At 41.4% G+C, this 17,225-nt stretch overlaps 1 protein-coding gene across 10 annotated transcripts in view; it reads right to left on the bottom strand.

The window, feature by feature from the left end:
• MITF (melanocyte inducing transcription factor) overlaps positions 1 to 17,225 on the bottom strand; it is a 100,780-nt gene that overhangs the window by 16,563 nt on the left and 66,992 nt on the right. For 7 of the 10 annotated variants that reach the window (XM_005521990.3, XM_005521991.3, XM_088061723.1 and 4 more), the window contains 3 exons: positions 2,717 to 2,944; positions 1,515 to 1,598; positions 118 to 213 (listed from right to left, as the gene is read on the bottom strand). In XM_005521990.3, the coding sequence (XP_005522047.1) occupies positions 118 to 213; positions 1,515 to 1,598; positions 2,717 to 2,944 (408 nt within the window). The remainder of the gene's footprint in view (positions 1 to 117; positions 214 to 1,514; positions 1,599 to 2,716; positions 2,945 to 17,225) is intronic. The other 3 variants (XM_014251715.2, XM_014251713.2, XM_014251714.2) reach the window with 1 other exon arrangement.

Below are 17,225 nucleotides of genomic sequence, written 5' to 3'. Positions count from 1 at the left end.
ACTACTTAATTGCAAGGAAGAAAAAGTCCTGCTGCAGTTTTGCTTCCTCTCAAGGAAAACCCATGTACTGGGTTAAGTTAGACTTAACAGGGAAACCAGAAGAAAGGATTGCTGTACCGTGTTTGCCATCTGCAGGGCTGGGTCCACCAAGCCGAGGATTTCTTCATTATAACTGGACTCCAAACTAATGATGTCATCGATCACATCATCCATCTGCAGCAGAAAGGTGGACAAAGAGGAACAGAACAGTTATCAGAACCACTGGGAGCCTGACAAAGCCCTTCAGCCCCACAGCAGAGGTGCCTGTGCAGCTGTGCAGTCCCTCAGCTGTGACTCCTGCTACCCCAGGCAGGATGCTCAGGTCATGGCAGAGCTGAGGCTTCATGGTCCAGCCCCGTCCTCCCAGCAGCAGTTACCCTGCACCACCTGCCCATGGACACTCTGCTCCTCCAGCAGCAGCAGAGGAGGAAGCTGCACGTGGAATTAGTGACTCTAAGGACATGACTCCCTCTCCCCACTGCAGCACTGCTGCCTCCCCTCCAGAAAACGGGACCATAACCTGGTCCCAGGCAGGAACACCGAGCCCTGCACACCTGCAGGGAAGGAGAGGGAGCAAAGATTTGCTGGCCCTTGACAGCAGAATCCATTGGATTTGTGTCCCTCATACACCCTCCCAGCAAGCAGCACCCAGGGGCAGCTCAGAGCCAATTTTAGGTGGTAGAAAATACCTTTTTTCAGGGGCTGGAAGGTGCCTCCATAAACTCCTGCACAGGCAGGAGGAAACAGCCCTTCACAGCACCTACGCAGGTGCTCTGAACTGTCCTGCAGGACTGACTATTTCCTTTTTGCTCATTATAAAAAAGGAGCTTAAATGACAGATATCTACAAAATCAATGCATAACAGTGATGGTAAAAGTAGCAGTACATGGGATTTTTTTATCAGCTCCAGAAAGTGTGATCACAACAAATTACACTGACTGGAAGTGAGGGCAAGAAAGGAACTAACAGTTACAGCCCATACCCGAAGTCTTGTTACTGATTCTGGAAAGAAATAAAAACCCCTTAGTTTTAAGAAAAAGAATGAAAATATAAAAGGGTGATTACTGAGGATGAATTAACACAGATGGATTAAAGTCTTCTCATATAATTTTTTAAAACACAACTGTGATCTGCATAGAAATGTGGACTTAGAGATTATCAGGGCAAAACCACATCCATGCAGTCTTGGAAAACCCAGTTAGAAAAGATTTCCTGATGCAAGACCTTAAAGCATGGTTGATGTGTTCTTATTCTATGGCATTACAGTGCTAGAACAGCATGAGCCTTTTTCCAGGTATCTTCATGCACTTTTGACACTGATGCTAATAAACAATGTTGCTGTATTGTACCTTAAATAAATCATATATTCAACTTCTTAGAGACACTGTGGGGCAAGTTTATTTTTCAACATATCATGAAAGAAACATGCTCATTGGAAAGGGGACCTGTGCTCCACCTCCTGTGTCATCCAGTACCTGCATGCATGATGCTCGTGAGTGTGTATTCAGAGCCGGGCACTCACTCTCAACCCTGCTTTGCTCTTCAAATTTATAAAATCCCTGCAGAAATAAAAAGGAAAAAAAAAAAAAAAAAGAAAAGAAAAGAAAAAAAAAAAAAAAAAGAAGAAGAAAAAGCAAAGCATGGATCTGAGTTCATGGCACAGTCTCAGTCCCAAAAAGAGCACGAATGAAATAGTGTCATGCACACATGTTCCCGATGACACAGCAAAGTGAAGCTGTAAATATCCTCAAGAAAAAAAAAAATGTTTGGGTACAACTGGGACAATAGGATGGAAATATCTGATTTTCGTTTCTTTTGAAACTATGGAGGACAACTATTTCCCTTGCATGTGCAAAATGTGTTCTGTAAGAACTGTTTCTCTGAGCTGTGTAACATTTTGCTCACGGAATGCATCTGTACCAAAAATCTGGCACAAAAGCTTGAAGGGGGAGTGAGGGGACAAGAGGAACTCTACAATTGCCTCCTGCTTTTCATGTTACAAAAATTCTGACATGATTCTTATATTTGTTAATATCTTCCCAACCATTTTCCTTTGCAGCCTGAGCACACATGTAACATCTCAGTTTTTGCCATTAAAGATTAAGACAAGGTTGCAAAGGACTTCTAGACATAGGCTACTGGAGTCTTATATCTGCAGCACTAGAACAGCAATCAGTAACATTTTAGGGCATATTAGCTGGGATTATCTGGCCTTCCAGCTATGCAGGAGACTTGCTCAAATTTTACTGTAAAAATACCTAAAATATCTACAAATAGCTTTATGTTTTTTCAGTTATTTTTGCTATGCTCTTGGCACTTTCTAGACGAACAAGCCATAAATAACATTATTCCAGAAAGCTACAGCTTACAAAGCTGCTTTGTATTCTCCAAAGGTCAATTATTCACTGCGTGCATCAAGCAACAGGGTGGGGAACAAGAAAAGTAGTTTTAATAAGTACAAACTAGCTAAAATAGTTCAAACAAGAGGAAGCTAGAGGGACATGGGTTTTTTGCCAAAAATATCTATTAATCAGGCAGACAGAGAGGAAGCAGTTACATTTTCACAATGAACAGAAAAGATAAACCGAACATCTCAACAGCGAGCAAATGTGGTTTACAACAATTAAAGCAGATTAGAGCTCTGTTTTACTGAAAACATGAAGAGGAGAGTTCCTACCTCTTTCTCACAGTTGGAGTTGAGGGTGAGCATAGCCATGGGGCTGTTGGGTGCGCTGCTCCCCGTTCCAGGTGGCATGACATGGTCCCCAGGCTGGTTTGGACATGGCAAGCTCAGGGCTTGGTTGGCATGTTTATTTGCTAGAGTGGTAGAGAGGTACTGCTTTACCTGCTGCCGCTGGGCCTGCTGAATGTGGTACTTGGTTGGATTCTCAAGGTGAGTCTGCACCTGTACGACACAATTTAAAAAGGATAAAAGGATTTTATTGTTTTACAGCAACCCTGCAGGTGCTCTGGATCTGAGCTATGTATTTGTAACATAAGGACCAGCTATCTGACAAAAAACACAAATCTGTACAGCTCCAAGAAGTCCACAGTACTTCACTAACTTGCATTTGGTGGCAAGAAATCAGTTTACAATTTGGTCTTTCAAAAACTGACTGACTATCAGTACACCAAGAAGTTCCAGCTATTTTTCTGCAACATGAGATTTCTCACTTAAGACCAACGCTTAGGTTTTCAGTTGATACAGATACTCCAGAACAGTCAGTTCTGAGTTCAGACCTTCAGCTATGTGACATTTTTCAGTAAAATATGGAGGAATGATTTATACTGCAGGACTCATTGTACTTGTTAGTAGATAACAATTAAAATCAAGAAGTATGGATGGCTATCCTTAATCCAGTGTCAAATAACAGAGATAAAAGGTCTGCTATTGGTGGTTTAGGATTTGAATGTTTGGGGCTTTTTTAAATTAATGCCTTGGTTAAAATAAATGAAGAAACAAAGACACCTTTTTCTGCCTACAGATTATTTATATCTCAGATATACAGCCTAAATCATATACAAATAAGACAGCCTGTTTATAAACACATCATGCAAATAAGATGCAAGAGAAGAAGTGTTTCAGTTCAGATCAATCACTGTCGTCAGCAACAGCTATTTTGGTATTTAAGATAAGCTTCTCAGTACTTAGGAATTTTTTACATACAAAATATGAAAATCCTCATACAAAACAACTGTTGCACATTCTAAATAAGCAAGAGAAGAAAGGCCATTTTTTCCCCTTAAAAATTTTCCACCATATCCTGGAAATTCTTTGCTGCCTTTCATTGATCATTAACATTATCGGAAGCTAGAAATCAACACAAAATATGGCAATTATATAATAATATAATATATAACTGCTGAGCAATTATTTTGCTTTAAAACAGCTCAATCGAAGTGACTTTTGCTGTTACAAGTGACCATGCATGGCCCCCACTTATTGGTGTGAAAGAAATTAAATAAAGCCACCAAGACACCAGAGGAAAAGGGTTTCCTGTACGCTGTACACCTTCTTAGCAACCAGTTTTAAAACAAATCTCCAGTAACAACTCACCTGATAATGGTTATACTCAAGCATTTCCAGCATGCTACCTAGAGGCTGCAAGAGAAGCAACTGCAATATCCTTTGTCTGTACTACTCCAGTTTGAGGGATCCACATAGGGAAGCACAACAAACCCCAGAAGAAACTTGATGGCCACTGCTCAGACTTTTAGTAACCTACGCTAATTAGCCATGCAAGTGGACAAACAGTTCACACAAGGTCTTTTCTTGGAAGTTATGCAAGTTTAAGTTAAGCTCTAAGTATTGGTGTTTTTTTTTTCCCCTGGCTTTGATGTCATGCTTTTTCATCAATATAAAAGGACCTTTTAAGTGATGGACTATCAAAGTCAGATTGACAGTTCGCTCAAGGCTAATTCGCTATTCAGCTTTAGTTCCAGTCGTACTAACACACAATGGTAGTTTTCTTTAGCAGTAAGGTTAAAAGTTTTTAAGTACAGATAAGAAATAACTGAATAAATGCCCTATGAGCCTAACACATATTCCCTGGCAGTGGGTGCCCTGGATAAATCCACAGGGCTCTGCAGTGCTGTCCTCAGCTTCCCAGCACAATTCAGGACCTGCAGCACAACGTGAAATGCTTGAAAAAGATCTACCCCATCCTCAGCTTCTCTGGTGTGCTTCAAAGCCATCAATTCTGTCTCAATCTAGACTTGCAAGAAGTTTTCCAATTCAGGAATGGCTGACAAAGGGCTAATGCATGTTCCAAGTGCACTTACCAGCACTTGGGCATAGCCCCTATACCCTCCAGAACTTTTTCCTCCTGTCCAACTCCCTGAAGAAGTCTGTACTCAAACACATAAAAACTACCCAACTAGCATTATTTTCTGAAGTCTCAGCTCACAGGGAACCACATTAAGATAGCATTTCTACTAAGTTTAATCTGCTTTGTTGCAACAGACAACACTGTGTTGTGATAAGTACAGCACTTACTTTGTCAGTCCCAAACTGCATTATCAATTTTCCTATCATCAGTGCTAAGAGCTACACTATCCAGGTAAGTCTATTTTTCACAAAATTTTCATCTTCCAAGTAGATGAAGTTGTCAGTAAACAGGTTATTTTTCTAACACTTCTCTTTGAATATGTTATTTTAAAACCAAGCCCTACCTGCCTGACACAATCTGCACGTTCCTTTTCCACCACAGGCATCAGGGACCTCTGCTGTTCTCCATCCCAGGATGCAGCAAAGTCTCTCCTCCCTGCACTCATCACCTGTCCACCCTTCACACTCCCAGGAGAGAGAGCAGCAGAGTTCCAAGATCCACATCTCAACCCTGTATCACCAAATTCTATGTTATTTATAACATATACCAACACATTTAACTGAATCCACTATGTGTCAAGTTTGAAACACACACTGCCTAATTGACAGGATTTTTGTCACAAACTTATTTCACAAGAACATACTCTCCCTGTGACTTTGTTGTGCTATCCTACATTAGAATATTTTATTTTGCTACTCAATTATTATTTTTTTTTAAATGGCCTATGCTGCCCTCAGCATGCCTGGGGAGACGAGTTCTGAGTTCACATGTCACAAGCTCACACAACTCCAGTAGTGAACCAAAGAACACAGAGAACTGCCTTTTCTGTCATTAAGTTGCTCCAAAATGACACAAAGAAGATATTCAAAGACTAAACATTTCTTTAAATCCACAGCTGCTCAAACACACCTTCACATTCAAATAAAAGAACATAAAATCACCCTCAGCATGGAGGAGATGTGATGTAACAGCTCCCACAAGGACAGGGGCTCTCACAGCACTTTACATGTGCTTTTCCTTGGACAGCTGTACCAGTCTGAACTGCTCCTGCCCTGGCTGAGTGTGAGGCCTGGCTACACAGAAGAAACTTGAGTTTGATTCTCGGTTTTGTCACTGGCTGCTCTCTTGAGTTGCCTTAGGAGTTCCATCATGGAAATCTGGTGGAGACTACCCCAATGAACTCCATGCTGTTTGCTGAGAATCTCTCTTTGGCCTAGAGCATCCTGTTCTGCACTCAACATCAAAGGCACCCTAAATGTGCCTTCTTGGGCAAACATCCCACAGTGCCCCAGAGTCACCCTGTAGATCAGCCATAAAGCACTCTTCCTTTTTGACAAAGTATCTCATGAGCAAAGAGCTGCAAAAAAACCCAAAACCCTACAATGAAATTCCACTGCCCTCAACTTGAAACCATGAATAAAAGCTTTGACTTGCAATCTAATTTTGGTTCTCAGCCCCTTCTAGCATTTTGGGTGAAGAATAGTTCTTGTTGTTCATCCGAATTCATGAGACACAAAGTGCAAGATGACAAATTATTGGTTTGGATACACTTCCTAAGAAATGTGACTGAATAAGGACATAAAAGGAAAAATAAACCCACTTGAAACCAAATCCTCTGGATCTCCAGCCCTCTATGTCCAGTAATCTCAACCGAAGATTGATTTTGCTGCACTGTTACTGAGTAAAACATTGGTTTTGGGGCATTTTAGTATTGACAAACAAGAAGTAATGCAAGAATTATTACTATATAATTATATATATTATTATATCTTATTAATGTTATATATTAATAAGAATTATTATTATCCACAGAACTTCAGAAATGAGCTAAGACAAGATGGCAAAAAAGCTAAATTTATCACAGCATAGTAACACAAGAATTTGGCTACAAGAGTAAAACACTGCCTTAGAAGTAGAGCCCCAAAACTGGTTCAGTTCCAGAAGAGCCTTCAATGCCAGCTCAGCAGCATCTCCACTGTCTCCATGGGCTGGCCCCAGCACCAGGCACTTCTGCACTCAGTCTCTCTGTCAGCCACTCAAGCTCCATCTGCTCTTGCCGTGCCGACACTGAGGAGGGTCTCCTTTCTTCAGATGAAGCACATAGAAAGGCAGTAGAAAGAAATAAACTTGACTGCACCCGTGTGTAACCAGCATAGGCCACACAAGCTGGGATAGAAAAGTGTTGGATGGAGCCACCCTGATCACTCAGCACTTGTCCCTCACACTCTGGAATACTCTAGAGAACAACATGATCTGAAGCAGGGTAAAGGCTTTCTCATACCTACACTCATTTTGAAATCTGACTGCTAATTCCAGTGCATACATCCAGTTCAAGTATCTGAGTAGCTGCCTGTTTTCTTCCACATTATGGAAAGAACAGTAATAACCCATATAAATAGAGCAGATTTCCAAACCCTTGGCCCTGGCATCAATCAAACAAACATTTAATCAATGGCTTTCACTAGCTTTAAGCACACACACCATATCAGTGGGAATTTTAGGTGCATTTCAGATGACATTCTTCAAAATTATATTACACATCAGTGACAGAACCTCTGAGTAGACCCACACACTTCCTTCAGTTTCCGAAAGTAAAAATATTTCCCGTTAAGTGATCAGGGGCTCAGGAATTTAAACACAAAGCACAGCTGTGTGCTTAAGTACAAAGCACATGGGTCAAGTAGTTCCTCTGCACGAAGCCAACACAAACAACTGAAACAATACTGCTGATACTTGCTCCTTTTGTCGAGTCTTGCTGGGACTCACTCAGACTTAATTCACTAACGACTTGCTAATGATGGCCAGAACTTGGAACAGTGCTGAACTGACCAAATTCCTTCTGGAGAAGCACCTAGGAGAGCTCACTTGGGCAGGCACAGGCCACAGCAGCCTAATGGCTTGGCAAATGTGTTTTGCACGGTGTAAGCCAGAAACTAAACGGCTAACAATAAAAACTAACAGGGGACTTACACCAGAATAAAAATATTTAATGAACTGTGGCATTACTATCACTCATCCTCTAGGAAAGCTTCAAGGTCATAGAGTCATAGAAATATTTAGGTTGGAAAAGACCTTTAAGATCATCAAGTTCAATCATAGCTGGAAGTCAATTCATTGCTGTAGGCTCAAGCTTTGAGTCACTGGTACATCTGGATGAAGGTAACCAGGCTCAGTCAGTTGGTCTGGGTTACTTACACTGTCCTGAATTTGTCCTTGCTCAGGTTTGATTTCTCTGCAATGGGTAACTTCTGGAAGCAAGCACAAGCCCAGCAGGTCTTGTACTGAGAGTATTTCTTGAAGGTGGAACACCAAGTATTCCTTTTTCCCATCTCAGTTACTACTTCAAATCACATCACCTTACTTGTCACATCTCCAAGTACTGCTGCTTTCAAAGCAAAGTTAAAGATGCCCCAAAATCCTCTGTTGGTGCAGTACAAGTGACCAAAGGCCATTACAATGCCAGCAGCTCCAGGCTGCCCCACGGTTCTGGCCCCCATGAGCTGGGAAGGAGCATATTCCTGTTCCCAAAACCAAACAGAAGGTTTTTCTCACCAAAAATATCCCTGAAGCTTCCTGTGACAGTAAAGCTGGAGCACTAAATGCTTTATTTAGGCAGGGACATACCAGAAATGTTCAGAGGACAGTAAACCAAGGGGGAGGAAGACTCTTCTTCCCACCCCACTCCCCCTTTTTCTTTTTCTCTTTTTTTTAATTAAAAAGACCATTTGTTTCAAGCAAATTGCCTTAGGACTTACAGTTTACAATTACAAATAAAATACTTTTGGGTCAGTTTTCTCAGTTCAATAGAACTTTTTGTTGCCTGGACAGCTAAATGTCATGGGATTTTTAAGAAAGGTTAAAATTCTCTGTCATTTAACAATTAATGGTACCCAAAGAAAAACTATACAAAACCACATCCACTGATGTGTTCTGCAAGGGCTCCAGACTTCAACTGTATCCACTGCACAACCATGCTTGTTAACCATGCTAGTCCTGGGCTTGAAAGCTGCTTCAACCCATCACTTCAAAGTATAAACAACAGCAGGAGCAAGTTATTTTCTAGGACTGTGAATAAAAATAGGGAGTTGTATAAATAAGCGTCTGTTCTCTGTCGCTAGGGAAAAAAAAACATTGAGGAGAATGACATCTAAGAAAGATAATCAATTAATGCCACTTACAGTAAGAGTGATTTATTCTTCTAAAGTTTTCCAGTACAGGTTCAAGATTCTGTTAATCATATTCACCACAGGTTGGTCACTAAGTCTGAAAATCCTAAAGACCATAAAACCCCTTCAATTAACGTCATGAAATATTGATCATGTGTTTCACTGCAATGCCAGGAAGTATCCTCCCACCATGAAACTTGGAGCAATCCAAATAACCAGCTAGACAATGGTTTAACTCATCCTCAAAGACATCTACTCACATGCTGCATTCAAACATTAAACAACAACATCACATTTTCCCCTCTACAGACGTCAGCGGCCTGAAGTAGCTTCACATGCGAAGTTCAGCCCTCTTGCTTTCTGAGATCTTCCCAGTCCTCCAAGATGGAACCTCATTCCCAATGTCATCAAAATTAAATTGATCGGGTTGTGATTCCCCATAGGGCCACTGTGAATTTAGTAATAGATAAACCTTTTCTGTAACTTCTCCAGCTGCCATTCTCCTCTTAATGCCAAGTTTTCTAGACTACATTTGCTCCCCTTCCTTTTAGCCCATTACCCAGGAAAAATGGACAGAACAACATTGACCAGAAAGCCCAAGAGCAAGAAAAAGATGAAAAGTAAGATGTACTGACTGGGGAATTACAGCCACGGTGAGCTGATTCCATCATTTTATCTTAGGACACAGCAAACACAAGGAAACTACATCAGTTAGCACAACAAAGCTCTCTGGTCACCTAATTCACCCCAAACCCCTCTGAACTTGAAAACCAAAGCAGACAGGAGAAAATTGCTTAAGATCTGGCATCATGATTGCAGTCTAAGTGGATCCAACACGTGTCTTCAAGCACAAAGTTATGAAAAAGAAAAGGCACATTGTACAGGATTATCATCATTTACACAACCAGGGATTGTTCAGTCCATCACCAAAAATTCCTCTGTGTAATGTGACTTTTCATCCAAGGGAAAGCCATGAAGCAAACAAGAACAAAGTTTTTGTAGATTAGTATTTAAACACTGTGCTTTAGCTATAGAAGCATGACAATAGCATCTAAGGAAATTAAATAGTTTAGCCAAATGTACTCATGGAGATAGGAATTGATGCAATTTACAAGTCAGTGGCCTGTTTGCTGCCATTCTACAAGCGTGGCTTTCAGAATTAGGTCCTTTGAAGTCCTGCTACTTTTCTGCTAGGAAACCAGTATTTCAGCTGTTTACTTCCCAACACATATCCCTTAATTTTTTATTTCATACAGTTTCTGAGAAGATACCAAAAAACACTGCAACATTTTAGGATACACAAGCAACTGACTCCGTAAAATGCCAAGCACAAATATTTTGCAATGATTTTACCTACCCCAGGTGCTTCAGGGTGTAAGTATTTTGATTTCAAAGGCAACAACAGCAGCCACACAATTACATCTGACACACAAGTTTGAGTTATGGTACTACCATGGTGAAAAGCTTAATTCAAGCACCACATACCGAGGTTCACTTCTGCCACCCCTCTTTCTCTCAGAAGGAAGCAGAGCAGCACTTGCATCAGCACTAGAGGGTTTGAGATTACTCACAGTAGGACACCGATGACTGCTCCTCACAGAATTGTCAAAGATAGACATAAAGTTGCTTCCAAAATCTCTTGCAAGACTTGGCATAGAGATGTGAATTCAAGAGGGAGCACAGTCATAGGACTGCAGATATTTCAGCTGCCTGAAAGCCCAAAACCAGATAAGGCAGATGGTCTGAAGCCATCTATTCTGCCAGCTTCCCCTTGCAAAGCCTTCCATAGCCCGAGCACAATCCCCCACCCTTGCTACAGCCCAAGCAGCACCAATACATGACTGACCAGACCACGCTAACACAGATCACTGCTGGCTTGAAAGAGTCACATTAGAGGGGTAAAAGAATTTGTCCAACCTTATCTTCCTTCGGGGGTTGCCAAGCAGAGCGTTAGCCAGGCCAGCTCGGAGCGGCAGTCACGCACTGGCAGCCTGGGCAGGACTGTCAGTGACATTTCCCAGGGGTGACTGACCCTGGCACTGCTCCAGCCCACAGTAACCCCTGCTAGACCTGAGGGACAGAGCATGGCAGCTCCCAGGCCTCCAGTGCACTCTAAGACAGCTGAAAAATGGGTGTTTTAATGACATCACTGCATTTCCAATAGCAGAGAAGAGGTGCAGAATGCCCATCTCGTTCCCAGAGGGCCCTTGACAGGCCCAATTGCTGCTTAAACCACATCAACCTTCACATGTGCACAGGATTTGGAGATTCTGGGCCTATTTCTGGAGCCCAGATCCAAGAAAGCATGCACTCTGCTATACAAAAGGAGGAACATGAATTTTCTCTCAGCTCTTGAGAAGCCCTGAGTACACAGTTTCCACAAGGCAGAAGAGGCATCCTTCTCCATACCTGGTTTTGCTCAAGTTGTTCATCTATCACTCATTTGTCAATGTGAAGAACACAAACTGGACTGGGTAAAAATAATGGCATCTTTCATACAAAATGAATAATGGAGAAAACTGCAATCAGTTTTATAAAAGATGGTGGCTAAAGTAACCGGAGCTAAGCTTGAATGAGTAGAAGACTTAAATAAAAGTCCTTATTATCACCTTCCTAGAGATGTAGTTACCCACGTGCAGAATGGCACAGGTTGTTTGCTTGTCCAAACTTTAAGAAATAAAATTCAAGTAGCTTCATGATTTTAATGCAGTAAATCTACTTTGCCCCTGCATTAACTTCTCTTAATGTGCCATGCAATACTGATTTCCAGAGGTGAAAATTAACTTAAAATTGTCTGTTTTGCCCGAACCGTAAATAAAAAGTGTAAGAGTGGGAAAAGCACCCAATCTGTTGCCTTCATCAATCTTAAAACCTCATACCCTCAAAACCTGGCCCCATTTGTCACTATAAGGTTTGTGAAGGGCTGCTCAAACTTATAGCAAAAGGACACACACCTCTGCCAAGATAACTTCAAGTGCTGAGTGTAATTGCTGGCATTTTGGGGCTAAACAAGAAGGGAGTTTAATTCACAAGTCTTTCATATCCACAGCATTAGCCTGTGAGAATGAATTGGTGTTCAGAATATTGCCTGTGGGCTATGAAGTATTTATTTACAAAACTTCAACATTCAGCACTGAAACACAAGAGATGTAAAGACGTCACCAGATAAAAATCTATCAAACACCCAAATGCCACACACAGAAACAGGAGTATCCTTGTCTTTATTAAATAAAAGCCATTTGTAAACTCAAATGCAACTCTTGGGTTATTACAGAAAAGAATCTCCTCTTTTTGGGGGCACAGTGTACATCAGCAGGACGTCACAGAATCACTTGGGTTGAAGGAACCTTTAAAGGTCATCATGCCCGACCTCTACACCTTGTTGCTTACTTGCCCAAAGACATCTACACTTCTGACCTACTTGTCTGGAAAAGATCAAGTGAAAGACTGCTCCATTCATTGTTCACATAATTCCAGGACACGTTGGGTTGCTCTCAAGGTCACTTACACAGCATGCCACCAATCACGACCACAGTGAGAAAATACAAACACACCAAACCCAACCAGTGCTTGCTACAACAGCTTTCAACAGCAACTGGAAAGTTTCCCTACCAAAACTTTCAAAGAAGCATACCAAAATATAAGTGAAAGTAATTCTGAAACGATCACTTATTTTAACAAAGCACTTGGCAACACACTGCCTACAAGCACAAAGGACACTAGTCCTGGAACACAACTGTTTGGAGGGGATCTGCTTTACAGCAAACACACAGAGCCACCAGAAGAAGCAAGAGAATATGAAGATGGTGTTAATTCAAACCAGTTTTACACTGCTAACATGCCCTGAGCTTCTACATGTTACAGCTTATAAAGAATTAGAAGGACTTAGCTGGGCTCTATACCACTTTGCCTGCAGCTGATGATGTCTCATGTCAACCCCAATATGGAAGGCTTGAATAAGCAGAAGAATAAAGCACTCCAAATACATCCATTTTATTCACACCACTAATATGATCATTAGACACAGACTAAAATAATAATAAATCGCTGACTTCACTTACATGAAGGAAATGCAAGCTGGCTTACCACTGAACTCCTTGGTTTTTATCCTTCTGCTCAACGAGCTGTGCTATTATTTATGACTGTATTAAAACCTACTGAGTTATAATAAAATAGTTTCAGTGCCTCAGAGTGCTTGATCATCATGTTTCCTAAGGTAAAATAATCCAAGTCACCTTCATGCAAACCCAACTAACTGGCTCTGATCTGAAGCATTCTGCTAAATACCAGAACAAGGATTTTTTTGAGGACTTTGGCAAGCCACAAAGGTGGGTCACTCCTTGTGTGGAGTAGCATGACACTGCTCTGGAGGAGAATTAGCCTGGGGGGCAAAACCGATGCCACACAGAACATTCAAACTGAAAGTCAACACTGTCAGGGTAACTTCTGAATGATGGTGACCCTTCCTTGGCAGTGGAGGGCTGAAGTCCAACGCCTCCATTAAGCAACATCGCATCTTCTCTTTCCTGACATGTCACTCACAAAGTAGATGACAGAGAAGACATCACAGTAGCCACAGAAGATTAAAAGTAACAAGAGTAAGAAATTAAATTAGGACCTAGCCTCTGCACCCCATGATCTTATTCCCACAGGAGTCATACAGTAGCTATCATCTGGCTCCTAGAAAAAAACAAGAGCTCATTTATTAAACAAGGATCCTACAATTTAAGCCTTTAAGATCTCAAGGTTTACATGCATGGAGTCATGGCATCACAATCTATTTTATACCTACAAAAACAAGATACATCCCCTCGGCTGATTTTGTAACCTTCCCCACACCTGCCCCTCCATGTCTTCCTGAGATGAGCTGTTGAAAACCTTCCTCCTCATGTTATTTCACATACGGCAGGCAAATAATTATTTACCCTGTGAAATGAGAAGCTGCTGTCCATATAAATGACACTCAAAGAGGCCAAAGGATGGGGCACTGGCAGGACCATCAACTGAACGAGTGAAATCTTTGACAAAACCCCAGTCAGCTGTCAGGAGCCCTCTTTATATTGCAGCTGCAATGAAGAACTGAACTCGGGTTCATTACGTCAAGGGATGTTGCACAAGTGTGTTCCTTATCACAAAAATTTTAGGACTGAAAAATAGGTTATATAAAGAGATAGTCTGAAATTCTGCTGTGGTGTTTATCCAACATATGCAGAAAACCTGTCAGAGCAGGTTGTGAGCAGCATGTGAGCAAATATAAAACCTCCACCTTGCAAGGGACTACAAGCTCTTGATTCTCTCCTGTGTGAAGTCCTGTCAAGGTAAGGGTTAGTGCTTTTTCTGCAGGACTGGAAACACATTTTAATACATGACACCAAAAAAATTCCACCTTTCCAAACATCTTACAGAAAACTCTTTTTAATGATTTCATCTAAACTTCAAAAAAGCACAAGCCATCGACTCACCAGGGGAGGCACATTCACAAAACACAAAGAGTGTGTGTTATCATTCCAGTTCTCCAAAGGTTAGCTGCAAATATGAAGCACCAAGAAATTCAGAAGTAACAGTTTGTCAGAAGATCAAAATGTCTTTTGAGAAAGAAATTCAGGGCCTCCAGGCTTGGTCTCAGAAGAATCCTATTTTAAACCGCACTTGACCCACACTATCGTAACCCTTGAAGTGCTATTGCAAGAACAGCTTGATGTTCACAAGGGGAAACAGGCAAAGTATCCTTCCCTAAAGTTGTATTTATGCACAAAATCAGGCATCTCCTTTTAACACTGAAAAATACAAACATCATGGCATGTATTTCACAACATACCTCGCACCACTGATTGACAACACACAAGGTTATAGCTGCTCAAGAAACTGTATGGGAACATAACAGAATTCAAGTCAAACAGATGCTGGAGCGAGGGATGTAATTAGAGACTAGATGGGGATTAACTAGATCTCAGCTCAAGACTTCTCCACCTCCCTTGCCCTTTTTTAAACCTCAAGTATAAACCCATTTTAGCATATCACTACTTTACAGGATGGAATAAATTTTTTTAGAGATCTAATTGCTTAAAAAATACAAATAAGCTCACACTATAGATATTATTTTCAATGAGGTTTGAAGAGATGAAAAGTGAAAGCTTAAGATATTTTAACATCTGCTGGAGCCAAGGAGATGCCGGTACATCCACCATAGCCAACAACATGGTCTGAGCTGTGAACAGAACACTCTGATGCGTGTCAAGCCCTTGCTGCCAGACCAGCTCTAGTCTGCTCTCACAGACTGAACTCCCTAGAGTGGCTGAATAACATCAGGTCTCCTCATTTAATTTCCTCTGACAAGAATCTAATTAATGCTCATCAACAGCAGTGGGCAAAAATAAGCTAATATGGTAATACATGTGGGCAACTGGGAATTGACTTCAAAATCGTGTTGCTGCTCCGCACTAAAGGCAGAGTCAGCCCCAGAAGGTGCCAGGGCTGATGTCCAACTGCTTGTTCTTGCCCTGCCACAACAGCTCCCTGTGACACAGGTACACCTGACACAGGTACAGATGTTTGCAGGACTACACCAACCCAGGCAATCAAAACCACTCAATTGATTTTTAAAAAGTCACCTTTCTATGGCAGGGGGGGGTTGGACTAGATGATGTTTAAGGTTCTTTCCAACCCAAGTCATTCTAGGATTCCATGACTGAGTAACAGCCAGAACTGCTTCTGATTTAGCCCATTAAGTTGCCTGTTGACTATGTATAGTTGGCAGCAATAGCTGTCTGGGCATGTTTTCTGGAATTGCAGCTACCAGAGAAGAAAATGCAAAGCTGAACTATGTTCCTCTAACAGTTATCTGCCATTGTTCCCTGGGTCCAGTAGCAGTCAGCACATTCCTCACTCTGCATCCAAGGAGGAGCATCCAGACTCTGTGCTCACATCATGCAGAGCCATTGAGACCCAACTCAGTCCTTCCAGCCTTTAACCAAAGCAGATAAATGGAATTAATGCATTTCCTTGGGGAAGGTGCAAGTTCAGAGAGAAGGGTTTTCTAAGGATAATCCTGCAGAAGCCCTGGCTGGAAGCTTTCTCTTCATGTCTTAGATCAAACACTGCAGGGAAAGGCAGAAGGCAATTTGGAACAGTGACCCACAGAGGAAGTGGCACTTTGCACAGAGTAACCACTGATTACATAAGCAGCACTCCAGAGCAGAAGGAATCACTTTTTGTCCCTCAAATAGCCAGTGTACAAAAAGGATAAACTCTTTTGAAAAGACAAAGGAGCATGATTAAATAGTATTTTTCCTTTTAAACAGCTAACCATACAGGGCTGAACCCTTAAGGAATATATGAACTTTGATGTGAATGGAGCCCATTAAGTGCCCTGCAATGAATGGTGCCTGTGGTTCAGAATTCATTTCCTTTTCGAAAGCAAAGAGCATGGAAGGCTTACGTTTGCTACACACAACTGCTGACTCATTCAAGGTCATTTTATTCCCTCCCTAAACAAACTGTTTCTTTGAGACACAGGTATTTCAGCAAAAAAAGGTTTTGGTGGCAGTCAGGAAGCAGAACTGTGGAATAGACAAACTAATATATAGAAAAAATGCTTTCAGACAGCTCAATGGACAAGTTTTCAATCAGTAACTTATGATAATATAGATGATTGCCACAGTTTTTTAAACGTAAGTTTCATCTCAGAATTTTCTGTTGAAAAAGACAAAAATTAACTTAAAAGCACTGTTGTAATTAATTTTAAAGTAGTTTCTGAAACGTTAACATTGTTCAACAGAACAGCCCTACTTTTCATGAGGCTGTAGCAGAAGTAACAGCATGTCTTTCTCCCCCAGTAAAAACAAGCTGCCTCCCCAAAACAGGTTTATCACTTAGGTGCTATCAGGACAGAGATGCTGGTTAAGGGCAATGACACTCTGGATCACTGATACTGGTAAACTGGAGTAAGTTCTTCCTGACAATATTACTCCCAGGGCTGCCCAAAAAGAAAATCCACAGATTGCTGCCAGAAAAGAAATCCACACATCTATAGAAAAAACACAAGCAGAGAAGTCACAGCCTGAGGAAGTTAGAAGTAATTTTAAAATTTTAAAGTACAGTGTGTTGCCTTCAGGTAGGTCCTTGGCATGAGCTTTATGAAGAGCTGAGAGAGGCAGACAGGCTCTCTGCTACACTTCAGCCTTCAAATGTC

This window comes from Pseudopodoces humilis, chromosome 13 (assembly GCF_049639895.1).
Source record: "Pseudopodoces humilis isolate 2021_Gansu_Grassland_sample_001 chromosome 13, ASM4963989v1, whole genome shotgun sequence".
Lineage (NCBI taxonomy): Eukaryota > Metazoa > Chordata > Aves > Passeriformes > Paridae > Pseudopodoces > Pseudopodoces humilis.
This window is presented reverse-complemented; position numbering and strand designations above follow the sequence as displayed.